Source organism: Oncorhynchus mykiss, chromosome 2, assembly GCF_057628025.1.
Source record: "Oncorhynchus mykiss isolate SJ-2025 chromosome 2, ASM5762802v1, whole genome shotgun sequence".
Taxonomy (NCBI): Eukaryota; Metazoa; Chordata; class Actinopteri; order Salmoniformes; family Salmonidae; genus Oncorhynchus; species Oncorhynchus mykiss.
The window spans coordinates 21,259,400-21,277,063 of NC_143023.1; the positions used below are offsets into that span (position 1 = coordinate 21,259,400).

The window sequence follows — 17,664 nt, forward strand, 5'->3', positions numbered from 1 at the left end:
CTACATATTCGTCGCCAGACCCACTGGCTCCAGGTCATCTACAAGTCCATGCTAGGTAAAGCTCCGCCTTATCTCAGTTCACTGGTCACGATGGCAACACCCACCTGTAGCACGCGCTCCAGCAGGTGTATCTCACTGATCATCCCTAAAGCCAACACCTCATTTGGCCGCCTTTCGTTCAAGTTCTCTGCTGCCTGTGTCTGGAACGAATTGCAAAAATCGCTGAAGTTTGAGACTTTTATCTCCCTCACCAACTTCAAACATCTGCTATCTGAGCAGCTAACCGATCGCTGCAGCTGTACATAGTCTATCGGTAAATAGCCCACCCAATTTACCTACCTCATCCCCATACTGTTTATATTTATTTACTTTTCTGCTCTTTTGCACACTAGTATCTCTACCTGTACATGACCATCTGATCATTTATCACTCCAGTGTTAATCTGCAAAATTGTAATTATTCGCCTACCTCCTCATGCCCTTTGCACACAATGTACAGTGCCTTGCGAAAGGATTCGGCCCCCTTGAACTTTGCGACCTTTTGCCACATTTCAGGCTTCAAACATAAAGATATAAAACTGTATTTTTTTGTGAAGAATCAACAACAAGTGGGACACAATCATGAAGTGGAACGACATTTATTGGATATTTCAAACTTTTTTAACAAATCAAAAACTGAAAAATTGGACGTGCAAAATTATTCAGCCCCCTTAAGTTAATACTTTGTAGCGCCACCTTTTGTTGCGATTACAGCTGTAAGTCGCTTGGGGTATGTCTCTATCAGTTTTGCACATCGAGAGACTGAAATTTTTCCCATTCCTCTTTGCAAAACAGCTCGAGCTCAGTGAGGTTGGATGGAGAGCATTTGTGAACAGCAGTTTTCAGTTCTTTCTACAGATTCTCGATTGGATTCAGGTCTGGACTTTGACTTGGCCATTCCAACACCTGGATATGTTTATTTTTGAACCATTCCATTGTAGATTTTGCTTTATGTTTTGGATCATTGTCTTGTTGGAAGACAAATCTCCGTCCCAGTCTCAGGTCTTTTGCAGACTCCATCAGGTTTTCTTCCAGAATGGTCCTGTATTTGGCTCCATCCATCTTCCCATCAATTTTAACCATCTTCCCTGTCCCTGCTGAAGAAAAGCAGGCCCAAACCATGATGCTGCCACCACCATGTTTGACAGTGGGGATGGTGTGTTCAGCTGTGTTGCTTTTACGCCAAACATAACGTTTTGCATTGTTGGCAAAAAGTTACATTTTGGTTTCATCTGACCAGAGCACCTTCTTCCACATGTTTGGTGTGTCTCCCAGGTGGCTTGTGGCAAACTTTAAACAACACTTTTTATGGATATCTTTAAGAAATGGCTTTCTTCTTGCCACTCTTCCATAAAGGCCAGATTTGTGCAATATACGACTGATTGTTGTCCTATGGACAGAGTCTCCCACCTCAGCTGTAGAGCTCTGCAGTTCATCCAGAGTGATCATGGGCCTCTTGGCTGCATCTCTGATCAGTCTTCTCCTTGTATGAGCTGAAAGTTTAGAGGGATGGCCAGGTCTTGGTAGATTTGCAGTGGTCTGATACTCCTTCCATTTCAATATTATCGCTTGCACAGTGCTCCTTGGGATGTTTAAAGCTTGGGAAATCTTTTTGTATCCAAATCCGGCTTTAAACTTCTTCACAACAGTATCTCGGACCTGCCTGGTGTGTTCCTTGTTCTTCATGATGCTCTCTGCGCTTTTAACGGACCTCTGAGACTATCACAGTGCAGGTGCATTTATACGGAGACTTGATTACACACAGGTGGATTGTATTTATCATCATTAGTCATTTAGGTCAACATTGGATCATTCAGAGATCCTCACTGAACTTCTGGAGAGAGTTTGCTGCACTGAAAGTAAAGGGGCTGAATAATTTTGCACGCCCAATTTTTCAGTTTTTGATTTGTTAAAAAAGTTTGAAATATCCAATAAATGTCGTTCCACTTCATGATTGTGTCCCACTTGTTCTTGATTCTTCACAAAAAAATACAGTTTTATATCTTTATGTTTGAAGCCTGAAATGTGGCAAAAGGTCGCAAAGTTCAAGGGGGCCGAATACTTTCGCAAGGCACTGTATATAGACTCTCTTTTTTTATTTTCTTTCTACTGTGTTATTGACTTGTTAATTGTTTACTCCATGTGTAACTCTATGTTGTCTGTTCACACTGCTATGCTTTATCTTGGCCAGGTCGCAGTTGTAAATGAGAACTTGTTCTCAACTAGCCTACCTGGTTAAATAAAGATTAAATAAAATTAAATTAAAAATCTCCTGCCATGTCACTGATGCATCGTGAAACAATGTTATTTGATGAAGGCATTGTCTGTATCATTTTTTGGGTCTTTTCCCCCAGCATTGTTCCAGCCATATCATAGAATTAAATCCTCCACAATAGTATGGGGCTTGCTTGTCCTAGCCAGTCGGTAGCTCACCATATAAGACGCTTCCACCCCCTTCTTATTAATGGTATCTGTTGCTTTTATACATGTCTTACTACTCGAAAGTCGTCTTAATTCGCGATCAAAAAACTCCCATGGCTCATTTTTCAAATTGCCATGTTTTGTTTCTGAAGGTTTCATTGAGTTGTGAGATAGTACTTTTGCACATATAACACATTGTGGCTGAGGAAAGGCACTACTCCCAATATACTGTAAGTGAACCCCAAATAAATGTATTTCTCATCATATTTGCGCTTCTTCGATGGTCCAACTTCCCTGTCTGTTGTTCGGTGTTTTCCCGGGGAAGGGGGCAGTAGCTCTTCTGCTGCCTCAGATTCACAACTGTCAGTGTCCATGCTAGCTGGGTTAACAACAAATGTAGAATTACTGATCATAGCATTGGATGTGCTCATGGAAGCAGAACTTGTGTCGTCGACAGGTGCAGGTGTAGTACTGCTGGTAGAGCTGGTCTTGCTGCTGGTGAGTTTCTGATCCACCTCTACGCAGACAACACCATTCTGTATACTTCTGGCCCTTCTTTGGACACTGTGTTAACAACCCTCCAGACGAGCTTTAATGCCACACAGCTCTCCTTCCGTGGCCTCCAACTGCTCTTAAATACAAGTAAAACTAAATGCATGCGCTTCAACCGATCACTGCCTGAACCTGTCCGCCGTCCAGCATCACTACTCTGGACGGTTCTGACTTAGAATATGTGGACAACTACAAATACCTAGGTGTTTGGTTAGACTGTAAACTCTCCTTACAGACTCACATCAAACATCTCCAATCCAAAGATAAATCTAGAATTGGCTTCCTATTTCGCAACAAAGCATCCTTCACTCATGCTGCCAAACATACCCTCGTAAAACTGACCATCCTACTGAACCTCGACTTTGGCGATGTCATCTACAAAATAGCCTCCAATACCCTACTCAATAAATTGGATGCAGTCTATCACAGTGCTATCCGTTTTGTCACCAAGCCCCATATACTACCCATCACTGTACACTCTCGTTGGCTGGCCCTCGCTTCATACTTGTCGCCCAACCCACTGGCTCCAGGTCATCTACAAGACCCTGTTAGGTAAAGTCCCCCCTTATCTCAGCTCGCTGGTCACCATAGCAGCACCCACCTGTAGCACGTGCTCCAGCAGGTATATCTTTCTGCTCACCCCCAAAACCAATTCCTCCTTTGGCCGCCTCTCCTTCCAGTTCTCTGCTGCCAATGACTGGAACGAACTACAAAAATTTATATTTCTACTTTGCACATTCTTCCACTGCAAATCTACCATTCCAGTGTTTTACTTGCTATATTGCATTTACTTCGCCACCATGGCCTTTTTTTGCCTTTACCTCCCTTATCTCACCTCATTTGCTCACATTGTATATAGACTTATTTTTCTATTGTATTATTGACTGTATGTTTGTTTTACTCCATGTGTAACTTTGTGTTGTTGTATGTGTCAAACTGCTTTGCTTTATCCTGGCCAGGTCGCAATTGTACATGAGAACTTGTTCTCAACTTGCCTACCTGGTTAAATAAAGGTTAAATAAATAAATAAATGTTTCTCTATGGACAAGGGCCTTATTTTTTTAACCATTTATCAATTTTTGAGCAAACGGAATGAACTACATTTGGTTAACTACGAACCGTTAGTGGAATTGCCGTGAGAGAGTAACAGTTCATGTGATTGGATGTTAATAATTTGACTAGGCTACCTGTATTTGACATTGTGTTGTTATTTCGCTGAACACTAGATGGTTTAATTCTATTTTTGGCAGTGAAACGAGGCTACTCAGGCAAGAAAAAAACCTAACCTGTTGGAAAATATAAATGGACTGTTTGAAAATGTTTTTTTTTTACATTTATTTCCATTTGTGGGATGCTGCAGTTTTGCATATTGTTATTTATTTTTCTTTGATATGGTGAAATATTCTATTATGCTGTTCAGATTGTACAAATTTTGAATGGTTAGATGTATATGCACTTTGTTTATATACATTAAAAAGCTATACTTTAAATGCAAACGTTTAATAGCATTATTTTTCATAACAAACCAATGCATTTTTAAATACATTGTGGTTAAGGTAGAGTATGATTTCATTTAAAAATGTAATTAGAATTGTTTTAACACCAATCATAGTCAAACTATAGCAAACTGTTTGACTTGAAAAGTAGAACACATATATTTTTTAAAGAGCCGTTTGGGAGGCAAAAGAGCCGGCTCTTTTTGGTGAGCTGAGCCGGCTCACTGAAAACAGATGGAATGCCCATCACAAGCACGTAAACAAGTCTACAAGTTGTTACGGAAATGACAATAACGTACTCCTTCAACCTCCAGCTGCGTACCCCTCTAGCACTAGGGTCAGCACACTCTCAGGGGTACGCACAATGCCGATTCACATAAAAAATGAAAAAATGTGCATTTAAAGTATAACTTTTTTAAATTACTGAGATCATACGTTTCCTGTAGTTCTTGAACAGGTTTGCACACACTGCAGCAGGGATTTTGGCCCACTCCTCCATACAGACCTTCTCCAGATGCTTCAGGTTTCGGGGCTGTCGCTGGGCAATACGGACTTTCAGCTCCCTCCAAAGATTTTCTATTGGGTTCAGGTCTGGAGACTGGCTAGGCCACTCCAGGACCTTGAGATGCTTCTTATGGAGCCACTCCTTAGTTGCCCTGGCTGTGTGTTTTGGGTCGTTGTTATGATGGAAGACCCAGCCACGGCCCATCTTCAATGCTCTTACTAAGGGAAGGAGGTTGTTGGCCAAGATCTCGCGATACATGGCCCCATCCATCCTTCCCTCAATACGGTGCAGTCGTCCTTTCCCCTTTGCAGAAAAGCATCCCCAAAGAATGATGTTTCCACCTCCATGCTTCATGGTTGGGATGGTGTTCTTGGGGTTGTACTCATCCTTCTTCTTCCTCCAAACAGGGTGAGTGGAGTTTAGACCAAAAAGCTCTATTTCTGTCTCATCAGACCACATGACCTTCTCCCATTCCTCCTCTGGATCACCCAGATGGTCATTGGCAAACTTCAGACGGGACTGGACATGCACTGGCTTGAGCAGGGGGACCTTGCGTGCGTTGCAGGATTTTAATCCATGACGGCGTAGTGTGTGACTAATGGTTTTCTTTGAGACTGTGGTCCCAGCTCTCTTCAGGTCATTGACCAGGTCCTGCCGTGTAGTTCTGGGCTGATCCCTCACCTTCCTCATGATCATTGATGCCCCACAATGTGAGATCGTGCATGGAGCCCCAGGCCGAGGGTGATTGACCGGCATCTTGAACTTCTTCCATTTTCTAATAATTGCACCAACAGTTGTTGCCTTCTCACCAAGCTGCTTGCCTATTGTCCTGTAGCCCATCCCAGCCTTGTGCAGGTCTCCAATTTTATCCCTGATGTCCTTACACAGCTCTCTGGTCTTGGCCATTGTGGAGAGGTTGGAGTCTGTTTGATTGAGTGTGTGGACAGGTGTCTTTTATACAGGTAACTAGTTCAAACAGGTGCAGTTAATACAGGTAATGAGTGGAGAACAGGAGGGTTCTCTTGAATCTAGGGGGCACTATTTTCATTTTTGGAAAAATAACGTCCCCAAAGTAAACATATATTTTGTCAGGACAAGATGCTAGAATATGCATAGAATTGACAGCTTATGATAGAAAACACTCTAAAGTTTCCAAAACTGTAAAAATATTGTCTGTGAGTATAACAGAACTGATATTGCAGGCGAAAGCCTGAGAAAAATCCAATCAGGAAGGGACTCTTATTTAGAAAGCTCTGCGTTCCTATGCGTCCCTATTGAGCAGTGAATGAGATATCAACCAGATTCCTTTTTCTATGGCTTCCCTAATGTATCTAGTGTCACAATACATAGTTTCAGGCTATTATTTTGAAAAATGAGCCTGAACGTCAACATTGCGTCAGTGGTCAGCTGAAGTCTCTCAGTGTTTTGTGCGTAAAGGACAAATGCGGCCATTGTTTCTCTCTATCCTACTAAGAAGCCACCAGTCCCGGTTGATATATTATGGAATAGATACTTGAAAAACACCTTGAGGATTGATTATAAACAACGTTTGCCATGTTTCTGTCGATATTATGGAGCTAATTTGTAATATTTTTCAATTGTAGTGTCCACAATTTCCGGTCGATTTCTCAGCCAAACGTGAAGAACAAACGGAGCTATTTCGCCTACAAAACTAACATTTTTGGAAAAAAGTAACATTTGCTATCTAACTGGGAGTCTCGTGAGTGAAAACATCCGAAGCTCATCAAAGGTAAACGATTTAATTTGATTGCTTTTCTGATTTTCGTGACCAGGTTGCCTGCTGCTAGCTAGTCATAATGCTATGCTAGGCTATCGATAAACTTACACAAATGCTTGTCTTGTTTTGGCTGTAAAGCATATTTTCAAAATCTGAGATGACAGGGTGATTAACAAAAGGCTAAGCTGTTTTGTCAATATATTTCACTTGTGATTTCATGAATAGGAATATTTTCTAGTAATATTTATGTCCGTTGCGTTATGCTAATTAGTGTCAGTTGATGATTACGCTCCCGGACCCGGGATGGGTAGTATCAAGAGGTTTCTTAAAGAATAACTAACAGGTCTGTGAGAGCCGGAATTCTTACTGGTTGGTAGGTGATCAAATACTTATGTCATGGAATAAAATGCAAATTAATTACTTAAAAATCATACAATGTGATTTTCTGGACTTTTGTTTTAGATTCCATCTCTCACAGTTGAAGTGTACCTATGATAAAAATTACAGACCTCTACATGCTTTGTAAGTAGGAAAACCTGCAAATTCGTCAGTGTATCAAATACTTGTTCTCCCCACTGTAGCTGAAAAGAGAGAAGAGTAACTTATTACTTCAGGTTCATGTTTTGTCTACTGATACTACATTTTCATCTACGGCTCATATACATATATAATACTGGATTAAATAATTATGTAGTAGTAACTGCTTACTGTACCTCTCTCCACTGGCTCCACAGTGACCTGCTCAAAGGGTCCAGGACTCTGCACACCTCCTCCACCACCTCCCATTCCTTTTGGATCAGAGCATCAACAGGTGCATTGACATTGGCCAGGGTAGAGATGATGGCATCCTTTGACTCAAGAAACATAAAATGTTGAATTCCACCTAGTAGTACAGTCTTGTTTAGGTCTCAGCTCAAGCATCCCCATCTGTCATTGTGTAGACTTTAGTTTTTTAGCACCTACTGTGCTCCTGTGGAAGTATTCCACAACTGCTTTCATTTTGTCCACAGTGGGCTTCATCACCTTCAGAGCATCTCTTACAATCAGGTTGATTTTGTGGGCAAGACATGGATGATGGGTCCATTCTAAAATGTTCATGGCTTTGGATATGTTAGCTGCATTGTCGCTAACACAACAGACCACTTTTCCATCTACTTTTCCATCAATTTTCTCATGGCTTCTGGAGTCAAATGCTGTAGGAATGACTTATATTAATGACTTTAATATTCACATGGAAAAGTCCACAGACCAACCCCAAAAGGCTTAACCACCTAACTGAGGAACTAAATTTAACCTCGCACCACTAAAAAATAAAAACATTTGTCATAAGAAACTAGCTCCCTGGTATACAGAAATACCAAACTCCTGAAGCAAGCTTCCAGAAAATAGGGACGGAAATGGCACTACACCAAACTGGCAAGCTTGTGGGGAGGAGGAACAGGGCGTACTGGGCTGTGGAGGCGTACTGGAGGTTTGGAGTGTAGAGCTGACACAACCCGTCCAGACTGGATGGTTATGCTTGCCCTGCAAATGCAGGGCGCTGGCACAGGACGCACAGGGCTGTGCAGACTCACAGTACGCAGAGCCGGCGCAGGATATCCTGGTCCATGGAGGTATACTGGTATTTCGAATTGAGGTTGGTAAACATATTATGGTTAGGGTTGAGGTTAGGGTTGAGCTGGGATGTGGACATGAAGCTAGGGTTAAGTTTGAGGTTAGGCTTGAACTGGGATGTGGACATGAAGCTAGGGTTAAGTTTGAGGTTAGGCTTGAACTGGGATGTGGACATGAAGCTAGGGTTAAGTTTGAGGTTAGGCTTGAACTGGGATGTGGACATGAAGCTAGGGTTAAGTTTGAGGTTAGGATTGAACTGGGATGTGGACATGAAGCTAGGGTTAAGTTTGAGGTTTAGGATTGAACTGGGATGTGGACATGAAGCTAGGGTTAGGTTTAGGGTTAGGGTTTGGGTTGAGCAGGGATGTGGACATGAAGCTAGGGTTAGGGTTGAGGGTTAGGGTTTGGGTTGAGCAGGGATGTGGACATGAAGCTAGGGTTAGGTTTAGGGTTAGGGTTGAGGGTTAGGGTTTGGGTTGAGCAGGGATGTGGACATGAAGCTAGGGTTAGGTTTAGGGTTAGGGTTGAGGGTTAGGGTTTGGGTTGAGCAGGGATGTGGACATGAATCTAGGGTTAGGGTTGAGGGTTAGGGTTTGGGTTGAACAGGGATGTGGACAAGAGCTAGTGTTATGGTTAGGATAGAGGGTTGGGGTTTGGGTTGATTAGGGATGTGGACAAGAGCTAGTGTTATGGTTAGGATAGAGGGTTGGGGTTTGGGTTGATTAGGGATGTGGACAAGAGCTAGTGTTATGGTTAGGATAGAGGGTTAGGGTTTGGGTTGATTAGGGATTTGGAACAGAAGCTAGGGGTAGGGTTGAGGGTTAGGGTTTGGGTTGATTAGGGATGTGGACAAGAGCTAGTGTTATGGTTAGGATAGAGGGTTAGGGTTTGGGTTGATTAGGGATGTGGACAAGAGCTAGTGTTATGGTTAGGATAGAGGGTTAGGGTTTGGGTTGATTAGGGATGTGGACAAGAGCTAGTGTTATGGTTAGGATAGAGGGTTAGGGTTTGGGTTGATTAGGGATGTGGACAAGAGCTAGTGTTATGGTTAGGATAGAGGGTTAGGGTTTGGGTTGATTAGGGATGTGGACAAGAGCTAGTGTTATGGTTAGGATAGAGGGTTAGGGTTTGGGTTGATTAGGGATTTGGAACAGAAGCTAGGGGTAGGGTTGAGGGTTAGGGTTTGGGTTGATTAGGGATTTGGAACAGAAGCTAGGGGTAGGGTTGAGGGTTAGGGTTTGGGTTGAACAGGGATGTGGACAAGAGCTAGTGTTATGGTTAGGATAGAGGGTTAGGGTTTGGGTTGATTAGGGATTTGGAACAGAAGCTAGGGGTAGGGTTGTGGCAAGGTTTCAGGTTGAGCTGGGACGTGAAATGAAGGTAGGGTTAGTTTGAGAGATATGGGTAAGATTAGGATTAAGCCGGGGTGTAGACTTTAATTTACTGTCGAAGTACAACTGTTTATTTGAATAGTGTTAATACCTAATATAATACATTACACTACCCAAGTGTGTGCTTACTTTGATTGTTTTACTGCATATTAACTGCATACAGTATAATGATTTTTGTAGGAATTTATGGTTATACAACTTATGTAATGAACTCATGGCCATGTAAGGTATACAGAGTTCATTTTTAAGACAGCCTTGAATGACTTTCCAACAAAACCCCATAAACCCAGTTTACTTGTTTACAAAGCTAAAATTGGCCTTGTGAGCAGCAAAGTTGTGTTTGTCGACTTCTCCAAGAGAATACCACCGTGTGAACCACACAGCTGTGTTGCAGTCATGTTGAGGTCAAGATACAGTCTGAACTGCAGAGAATACTGGCCATCTCAAACTGGCAGTTGTAGTGCACTGTACATTTATCACTGTCTCCTGTAAGAAATTCAATCAAATCCAGATGGCAATAACCTGCACTTAAAAGTACTGAGACTAATGAAAACATATATTTAGCTTTCTGCTGCCTTCAGGGTCAACTTCATACCACACCATGATGGAAAATGCTTTGTCATAATGATGACCTTGGCAGTGCACCTTTTGCTTCTGATTGGATTTCTCTTGACCAATCAAACAGTTCCATTAAACGGGGCGGCACACCCAATTCTGCATATATATCAGGGGTGCAGATTAACCCCTTTCATCGACAGGATCATACAGCAACCATGATTTCTCTGGTCTTCGTTCTGCTCATTGGAGCCGCTTGTGAGTATAATAATGACCATAGAAAAAGAACAGGACTGTGTAATGACACTAACATCACAAATGTGTTTTTTTGACGTTATTAAGAAATATGTTGTTGTTGTTTTATCATAGTGCTATGCTTTTCCATCTCAAAAGCTGAGGTAATATCGTTAAGAATGTGCCTGCTCTCTGTTTACAGTCGCCACGGAGGACGACAAGATCGTTGGAGGGTATGAGTGCAAGGCCTACTCCCAGCCCCACCAGGTGTCTCTGAACTCTGGGTACCACTTCTGTGGTGGCTCCTTGGTCAATGAGAACTGGGTTGTGTCTGCTGCTCACTGTTACAAGTCGTAAGTACACTCCCAAGTGAACTACTAGCAACATATTGAGTCAATAACAACTAGCAACAATTTGATAAGCTTAACTTTTGCGAAACTAAAGGACACAAGTGAACTCCACATTGACATGAATTCTCTCTCTTTCAGCCGTGTGGAGGTGCGTCTGGGCGAGCACAACATCAAGGTGACTGAGGGTAGCGAGCAGTTCATCTCTTCATCCCGCGTGATCCGTCACCCCAACTACAGCGCCTACGACCTCGACAATGACATCATGCTGATCAAGCTGAGCAAGCCCGCCACCCTCAACACCTACGTGCAGCCTGTTGCTCTGCCCAGCAGCTGTGCCCCCGCTGGCACCATGTGTACCGTCTCTGGATGGGGCAACACCATGAGCTCTAGTGAGTAAAGAACCTGGGTCAAAGGTCACATGTGCCAGTTGGTCATCTTCATGGTGACTGAGTGTGTATACAGGCATAGCAAATGTAAACCTACTATTAAAAACACTGTCATCATGTCTAACTATAACTCTCCTCCTTCTACCTTCCTCCCTCCATCCTTCTCTCTCTCGCTCTCTCTATCCCCTCCTTACAGCCGCAGATGGTGACAAGCTGCAGTGCCTGAACATCCCCATCCTGTCCTACAGCGACTGTGACAACTCCTACCCTGGCATGATCACCAATGCCATGTTCTGCGCTGGATACCTGGAGGGAGGCAAGGACTCTTGCCAGGTACTTACCACACTGACCTCAATTCAGGGGTATCACAAGGATGACTTTAAATTGACTTATTCAGTTGATTAGAAATATATTGAGAATGAAATAACCAATTAATATCACTATCTCGATCTCTCAATCTTTATCTATCTCTCTCTCTCTCAGGGTGACTCTGGTGGCCCTGTGGTGTGCAATGGTGAGCTCCAGGGTGTTGTGTCCTGGGGTTATGGCTGTGCCGAGCCCGGTAACCCCGGTGTCTACGCCAAGGTAAGACAGAAAAATTGTTTTCCTGTTGTGTTTGAGGAAAACATCAACATTCATACATCACTGTGACATACTTTGGTTTCCTGAAGGAAAAAGACAGTGAGTCTATAAAATATTGATTGATGGTTCTCATGTTGCCTCCCATTGAGCGTGTCCACTAATGTCTCTCTTCTTCTTCTCTTCCTTCAGGTGTGCATCTTCAATGACTGGCTGACCAGCACCATGGCCACCTACTAAGTCTGATCCTAGCTTTGGTCGTCCAGTACGTTCGCACAACTCTACAACATCCCGTTCCAGATCAACATCCACCTTTTGTACGGGAGATTAGACATTATTTATGTTTATGATAAATAAAGCATTTAACACTAAATACTTTTTTTCTGTTGTGTTTGTACTCTCAGTGTCCTTAGAAATCTTTGTAAAGGTCTTTCTATCTTCTCATGTCAAGTAGTTTTACTAGTAAACACCAGAGAAACTAGTAACCACTAGCAAATTGTTAAAGTATGGATCAAGAATATACCGTTTTTCTTTCTAAAGGATACAGGGGGTAAATTCATTGTGTCATGGTACCCTACCGTAACCATTTGATTTGTATCAATACAACAAGGAACATTATTGATTGCAAGGATTTTTTTCTTAGTTGTGTATTGATGTGTTGCTGCTCACAATAGCTGATGTACGTATGTTAAAAGTGTGGCATAATTGCTCCTCCTTCTTACCCATTTAGAGTATTGTCTCTGAGAGTTGGGTTGCTACTGAAATACTATGTAGGGCAACATGAATATGGTTAGATCTTACATAATGCTTTACACCGAGCAAACATATAAACTGTGACATCCACTTGGTTTCTCTAAAGAAAAAGACATTGAGTCTATAAAACAGATTGGTGGTTCTCATGTTGGCTCCCATTGAGTGTGTCCACTAATGTCTTGAAGAGTATTACTAGGGCCGGCTCTATCCTTTTTGGAGCCCTTTGCAAGATGTGGTTGGGGAGGCCCACCACCTCGCAAAAAATATATGGGGGATTGGAAATGATATAGACAATTACATTGATGGAAGCCACAATTTATCTGCAACATTAAAGCTAATCTATAATCTTCTTAAATAATAATCATAATAAAAAATATAGAGAGTATATATTAATATGGGCCCCGTGGAGGTCAGGGCGCCTGGGCACATGCCCTGCGTGCCCGGTTGGTATTCGGCCATGATTACTACAAGTTTATATAGCTGGCTAGATCAAATACCAATCTAAAACTGTTTTACTGACATGGCTGTACTCAGGGTCAGTCAAATGGAATGGCTAATTGAGTGACTGTCAGGGACAGTAGTAATAGTAATTTAGTAATAGTAAATCAATAGTAATTTGAGACCATGACTGAGTTACACCCCAAAAAATCCAAAATAAATAAAATGTGTTTGTTTTTGTGGTCGGGGGACCCCTAGCGGTCGGGGGCTTTAAACGACCAAATCAAATCAAATTTATTCATATAGCCCTTTGTACATCAGCTGATATCTCAAAGTGCTGTACAGAAACCCAGCCTAAAACCCCAAACAGCAAGCAATGCAGTTGTAGAAGCACGGTGGCTAGGAAAAACTCCCTAGAAAGGGACCACTTACATTGCTTATGCCTAGAACCGGTCCTGAGTATAACTCATAAATGCGTCTGGAGCTCAGATTCCTGAAGTCGAATGACCAAAGCGCCCTCTAGTGGCCTCAATGTAACTGTAACACACTGCATATCACCAAAAGATAGGCCGAGATTGTTGACAAGCGAATTGCTCTGTTGATAATTTAGATTTTAAAGGCAATTTACTACTTTCCATAGCAATCATTAAGTTAAAGTTAATTTGCAACTTGTGTGAACTATTTCCTTTAACCTTTTAAACTCTTAGGAGGAATTTCACTTTAAACATTGTTCTATTGGAATCTTCATATTATGATCATTCCATAAGTCGATACAGTGCCGTGAAAACGTACTCGCCCCCTTTGTAATTTTCTCTAATTTAGCATATTTTTGATACTGAATATCACATCCTTAACCACAAACCTAATATTAGATAAAGGGAACCTGAGTGAACAAATCACACACCAATTACATACATATTTCATTAACAATGTTATGTAACACCCAATGTCCCTGTGTGAAAAAGTAATTGCCCTCTTACACTCAATAACTGGTTGTGCCACCTTTAGCTGCAATGACTCCAACCAAACACTCCCTGTAGTTGTTGATCAGTCTCTCACATCGCTGTGGAGGAATTTTGACCCACTCTTCCTTGCAGAACTGCTTTAACTCAGCGACAGGTCTGGACTTTGACAAGAAGATTCCAAAACTTCAAATCTGTGGATTTTCATGTAGACTTCATTGTGTGTTTCAGATCATTGTCATCCATCTCTCCTAGAACATTCTTCCAAGAGTCTTGATGATCATCCAGGTGCTATTTGGCAAATTTTTTGGATGAGATGGGTCCCATTATGTCTGGCGAAAACCAAACACTACATTCCACAGTAAGAACGTCAGGCCATCCGTCTGTGAGCTGAAGCTGAAGCACAGCTGGGTCATGCAGCAAGACAATGATCCAAACCCACAATCAAGTCTACATGAAAATGGTTAAAAAGCAACAAACATGAAGTTTTTCAAGGGCCTAGTCAAGGTCTATACCTAATCCCAATTGAGATGCTGTGGCAAGACTTGAAACAAGCAGTTCAAACCCACACAAGTCACTGAATGAAATGCAAGAGTAAGCCAAAATTCCTCCACAGCGATGTTAGAGACTGATCAACAACTACAGGAAGTGTTTGGTTGGAGTCATTGCAGCTAAAGCACAACCAGTTATTGAGTGTAAGGAGCAGTTACTTTTTCACACAGGCAAATCTATATTTATTTATTTTTCTATACGTCTATATTTTTTTGTTATTTGTAACTCATTTCCCTTTGTCTAATATTAGATTTTAGTTGAAGAACTGATTACATTCAGTATAAAAAAAATATGCAAAAACAGAGAAAATTAGAAAGGGGGAAAATCCTTTTCCCCAGGCACAGTAAGTACCTTAGTTAGTTGTGTTTTCTATGTTGTTATATGCTTGAGTATGTTTCAGAGAGAACAGATATGTTAGAAGACTTAGTGTTACAACTGCTATGCTTTCCCCCATTGCTCTATTAAATCTAAATTAACTCATTATTGGGTGAGTCTTCTGTATACAGCAGTTTTACAGTTGAAGTCAGAAGTTTACATACAATTTAGCCAAATACATTTAAACTCAGCGTTTCACAATTCCTGACATTTAACCCTAGTAAAAATTATCTGTCTTAAGTCAGGATCACCACTTTATTTTAAGAACGTGAAATGTCAGAATAATAGTAGAGAGAATTATTTATTTCAGCTTTTATTTCATTCATCACATTCCCAGTGGATCAGAAGTGTACATACACTCAATTAGTATTTGATAGCATTGCCTTTAAATTGTTTAACTTGGGTCAAACATTTTGTGTAGCCTTCCACAAGCTTCCCACAATAAGTTGGGTGAATTTTGGCCCACTCCTCCTGACAGAGCTGGAATAACTGAGTCAGGTTTGTAGGCCTCCTTGCTCGCACATGCTTTTTTAGTTCTGCCCACAAACTTTCTATAGGATTGAGGTCAGGGCTTTGTGATGGCCACTCCAATACCTTGACTTTGTTGTTCTTAAGCCATTTTGCCACAACTTTGGAGGTATGCTTGGGGTCATTGTCCATTTGGAAGACCCATTAAAAAATATATATAGATATATTTTACCTTTATTTAAATAGGCAAGTCAGTTAAGAACAAATTCTTATTTTTAATGAAGGCCTAGGAACAGTGGGTTAACGGCCTTGTTCAGGGAATGACAGATTTTTACCTTGTCAGCTCAGGGATTCAATCTTGCAATCTTTTCAGTTACTATTCCAACGCTCTAACCACTAGGCTACTTGCCGCCCAATTTGCAACAGTGTTTAACTTCCTGTCATGCCCTGGCCATAGACAGGCTTTTATTTTCTATTTTGATTAGGCCAGGGTGTGACTAGGGTGGGCATTCTAGTTTCTTTATTTCTATGTTTTGACCGAGTATGGTTCTCAATCAGGGACAGCTGTTTATCGTTGTCTCTGATTGAGAATCATACTTAGGCAGCCTTTTTCCCACCTGTGTTTTGTAGTTGTTTTCTGTATAGTTTATGCACCTTATATAACTGTTTCGGTTTTCCCTCTTGTTTATTTTGTTTGAGTGTTTTGTGATCAAATAAAATCATGAACACTTACCACGCTGCGCTTTGATCTGATCCTCATTACGACGAGAGCCGTGACACTTCCTGACTGATGTCTTGAGATGTAGCTTCAATATATCCACATAATTTGCGTTCCTCATGATGCCAACTATTTTGTGAAGTGCACCAGTCCCTCCTGCAGCAAAGCACTCCCACAACATGATGCTGCCAGACCCGTTCTTCGGCTTGCAAGCCCCCCCCTTTTTCCTCCAAACATAACGATGGTCATTATGGCCATACAGTTCTATTTTTGTTTCATCAGACCAGAGGACATTTCTCAAAAAAGTACGATCTTTGTCCCCATGTGCAGTTGCAAACCGTAGTCTGGCTTTTTTATGGTGGTTTTGGAGCAGTGGCTTCTTCCTTGCTGAGTGGCCTTTCAGGTTATGATATAGGACTCGTTTTACTGTGGATATAAATACTTTTGTACCTGTTTTCTCCAGCATCTTCACAAGGTCCTTTGCTGTTGTCCTGGGATTGATTTGCACTTTTCGCACCAAAGTATGTTCATTTCTAGGAGACAGAAGGCATCTCCTTCCTGAGCGGTATGATGGCTGCGTGGTATCATGGTGTTTATACTTGCTTACTATTGTTTGTACAGATGAACGTGGTACCTTCAGGCTTTTTGGAAATTGTTCCCAAGGATGAACCAAAGTTGTGGAGGTCTACAATTTTTTTCTGAGGTCTTGGCTGATTTCTTTTGATTTTCCCATGATGCCAAGCAAAGAGGCACTGAGTTTGAAGGGTAGGCCTTGAAATACCTCCACAGGTACACCTCCAATTGACTAAAATTATCTCAATTAGCCTATCAGAAGCTTCTAAAACCATGACATAATTTTCTGGAATTTTCCAAGGCACAATCGACTTAGTGTATGTAACTTTCTGACCCACTGGAATTGTGATACAGTGAATTATAAGTGTTATAAATTATAAGTCTCTAAACAATTGTTGTAAAAATCACTTGTGTCATGCACAAAGTAGATGTCCTAACCAACCTGCCAAAACTATAGTTTGTTAGCAGGAAATTTGTGGAGTGTTAATCACTCCAACCTAAGTGTATGTAAACTTCCAACTTCAACTGTATATTGCTGCTAGAGTATGCTATTGAACACATACACATGTTCTAATGAGACAAAATCCTTTTGGCTACTGGTACATGGTAACATGCTAACAAAATGATGAGCCAGGTTGAGTTCAGTTCGCTTCAACAGTTACGGTTGAGCCAAATTGAGTTATTATGAGTACGTTAAATGTTTATTATGAGTTGGATAAACTGATTGATTGGTTTAATTATTTTCAGTTGGGTAAACTTGTTATTTTGAGAGATGGATACATTTATTATTCTTGTACTATTCTTACTTAATTGAGGTTGGTAAACGTATTGGGCTAGAGTTGAGCTGGGATGTGGACATGAAGTTAGGGTTAGGGTTGAAGGTTGAGGGTTTGGGTTGAGCTGGGATGTGGACATGAAGTAAGGGTTAGGGTTGAGGGTTAGGGTTTGGGTTGAGCTGGGATGTGG

The 17,664-nt window shown here is 41.5% G+C and overlaps 2 protein-coding genes across 3 annotated transcripts in view; one reads left to right on the plus strand and one right to left on the minus strand.

Moving 5' to 3' along the window:
- Positions 1 to 17,664, minus strand: part of LOC149984901 (trypsin-2-like) — a 40,525-nt gene that overhangs the window by 14,086 nt on the left and 8,775 nt on the right. The window contains exon 3 of the mRNA XM_090191341.1: positions 13,501 to 13,505. Coding sequence (XP_090047467.1) covers positions 13,501 to 13,505 — 5 coding nt within the window. The remainder of the gene's footprint in view (positions 1 to 13,500; positions 13,506 to 17,664) is intronic.
- On the plus strand, positions 8,284 to 12,232 carry LOC110537790 (trypsin-1). Of its 2 annotated transcripts, XM_090192559.1 has the most exons (7): positions 8,284 to 8,386; positions 10,441 to 10,568; positions 10,747 to 10,897; positions 11,033 to 11,283; positions 11,477 to 11,613; positions 11,764 to 11,865; positions 12,052 to 12,232. In XM_090192559.1, the coding sequence occupies exons 1-7, from the start codon at positions 8,358 to 8,360 to the stop codon at positions 12,097 to 12,099; spliced, it is 846 nt and encodes a 281-aa protein (XP_090048685.1). In that variant the 5' UTR covers positions 8,284 to 8,357; the 3' UTR covers positions 12,100 to 12,232. The 2 variants fall into 2 exon arrangements, with proteins under 2 accessions (XP_090048685.1, XP_036798142.1); XM_036942247.2 differs by lacking the exon at positions 8,284 to 8,386 and having other exon boundaries at positions 10,433 to 10,568.